The sequence below is a fragment of the Oryctolagus cuniculus genome, chromosome 1 (genome assembly GCF_051225735.1).
Source record: "Oryctolagus cuniculus isolate XC-2025 breed Fujian yellow rabbit chromosome 1, ASM5122573v1, whole genome shotgun sequence".
NCBI classification, from domain to species: domain Eukaryota; kingdom Metazoa; phylum Chordata; class Mammalia; order Lagomorpha; family Leporidae; genus Oryctolagus; species Oryctolagus cuniculus.
Genome location: NC_142867.1, coordinates 16123601 through 16125274, shown reverse-complemented (window position 1 = coordinate 16125274; position 1674 = coordinate 16123601). Strand labels below are relative to the sequence as shown.

Here is a 1674-nt window from a genome sequence, read left to right as displayed (position 1 = left end):
ACTCTGAAGAATGAGTTACTTAGGCTGTCTGTGCCCTTTTTCTCAATAAAAATTTACATAGTAACAATACAAACTACTAAGATGCAATAAATTCCTGTGGATTAAATTAATATAAAATGTTTCAAACACTGAAAACAGTTGATTCTGATTATGAATGTGTTCAACTTGCTATATAATATCCAAATATCAACTTATACCTATATCTATATTTGACAGTTAAACTAACGTTCTTATATTGTAAAACATTCTTAACTATCAAATTAGAGCATAATTAATCATGGGAAACAGGTTCATTCATATAAGTATGATTTTTTGATTACTAATTTTGATTTATTAGGTGGTTAAAGCAGTAGGACACTATGGGTAGAAGAAATAACACGAATGTGTCTGAATTCTTACTTATGGGACTTACAGATGCTGAAGAGATCCAGCTGCTCCTCTTTGTGCTCTTTCTGGTGATGTACTTCATTACTGTGCTGGGGAATGTGGGGATGATATTGATAATCCGCCTGGATCTCCATCTTCACACCCCCATGTATTTTTTCCTCACTCACCTGTCATTTCTGGACCTCATTTACTCAACTGTCATCACACCCAAAACTTTAGAGAATTTACTGACTTCCAACACATATATTTCATTCATGGGCTGCTTCACCCAGATGTACTTTTTTGTCTTTTTAGCTGCTTCTGAGTGTTTTCTTCTGTCCTCGATGGCCTATGACCGCTATGTAGCTATCTGCGATCCTCTACACTATCCACTTATTATGTCCCCAAGACTCTGCCATGCCCTCGTCACTGGGTCCTATACGATTGGTTTAACGGATTCCTCTGTCAACATGCTTTGCATGAGCAGATTGAACTTCTGTGACTCCAATGTGATTCATCACTTTTTTTGTGATTTATCCCCAATTCTTACCATGTCCTGCACTGACACATATGACATTGAAATAATTATATTCGTTTTTGCTGGTGCTACCTTAATAATGTCCCTTATTACAATAGCTGTGTCCTATGTATCCATTCTCTCCACCATCCTGAAAATAAATTCCACTTCAGGGAAGCAAAAAGCCTTCTCTACTTGTGCCTCCCATCTCATGGGAGTCACCATATTTTATGGCACCATGATTTTCACTTACTTAAAACCAAGTAAGTCCTATTCCTTGGGAAAGGATCAAGTGGCTTCTGTTTTTTACACTATTGTGATCCCCATGCTCAATCCACTCATTTATAGTCTCAGGAACAAAGAAGTTAAGAATGCTCTTTATAGAGTTACGCAGAGAGATGCTTTCAGGCAATTAAAATGGTAGTGATGCTATAAATCTAAGCTCATCTTTCTTTTCTTTTCTGTTTGTTATTTCCTTGGCCTTTCTCTGAAAAGCTCTGAATCCCTACATTTTTATTTCTGTGGAAATGTCCTTTACATGGTCAAATATGGTTTTTGACATTTTCAGGAATATGCTTATAGAGATCTGTAATGTAACTAGCAATTATGAAATACATGTAAAATGTCTGGCTTAAATTTATATGTTATGGTAGCTGTTGTGTAAAATTAAAACAAGTTATTACCACTTTTAAAACTATACTATAAAAAGCCCCATGCATGCCCCACTTTTCAGAATTTCATTTAGAAAAGAAGGTCCATTATGGACAGTTTTCCACATAATACATGCTAAA

At 35.6% G+C, this 1674-nt stretch overlaps 1 protein-coding gene across 1 annotated transcript; it reads left to right on the top strand.

Moving 5' to 3' along the window:
* The first annotated feature begins 359 nt into the window (after positions 1–359).
* LOC149128313 (olfactory receptor 8H1-like) lies at positions 360–1307 on the top strand. Its single transcript, XM_089331409.1, has one exon. It carries the CDS (start codon positions 360–362, stop codon positions 1305–1307), a length of 948 nt encoding a protein of 315 aa, XP_089187535.1.
* Positions 1308–1674: the final 367 nt, after the last annotated feature.

Bases quoted from the DNA above. Each gene is read 5' to 3' on its own strand.
- LOC149128313 (XM_089331409.1), top strand. From the start codon at position 360: ATGGGTAGAAGAAATAACACGAATGTGTCTGAATTCTTACTTATGGGA.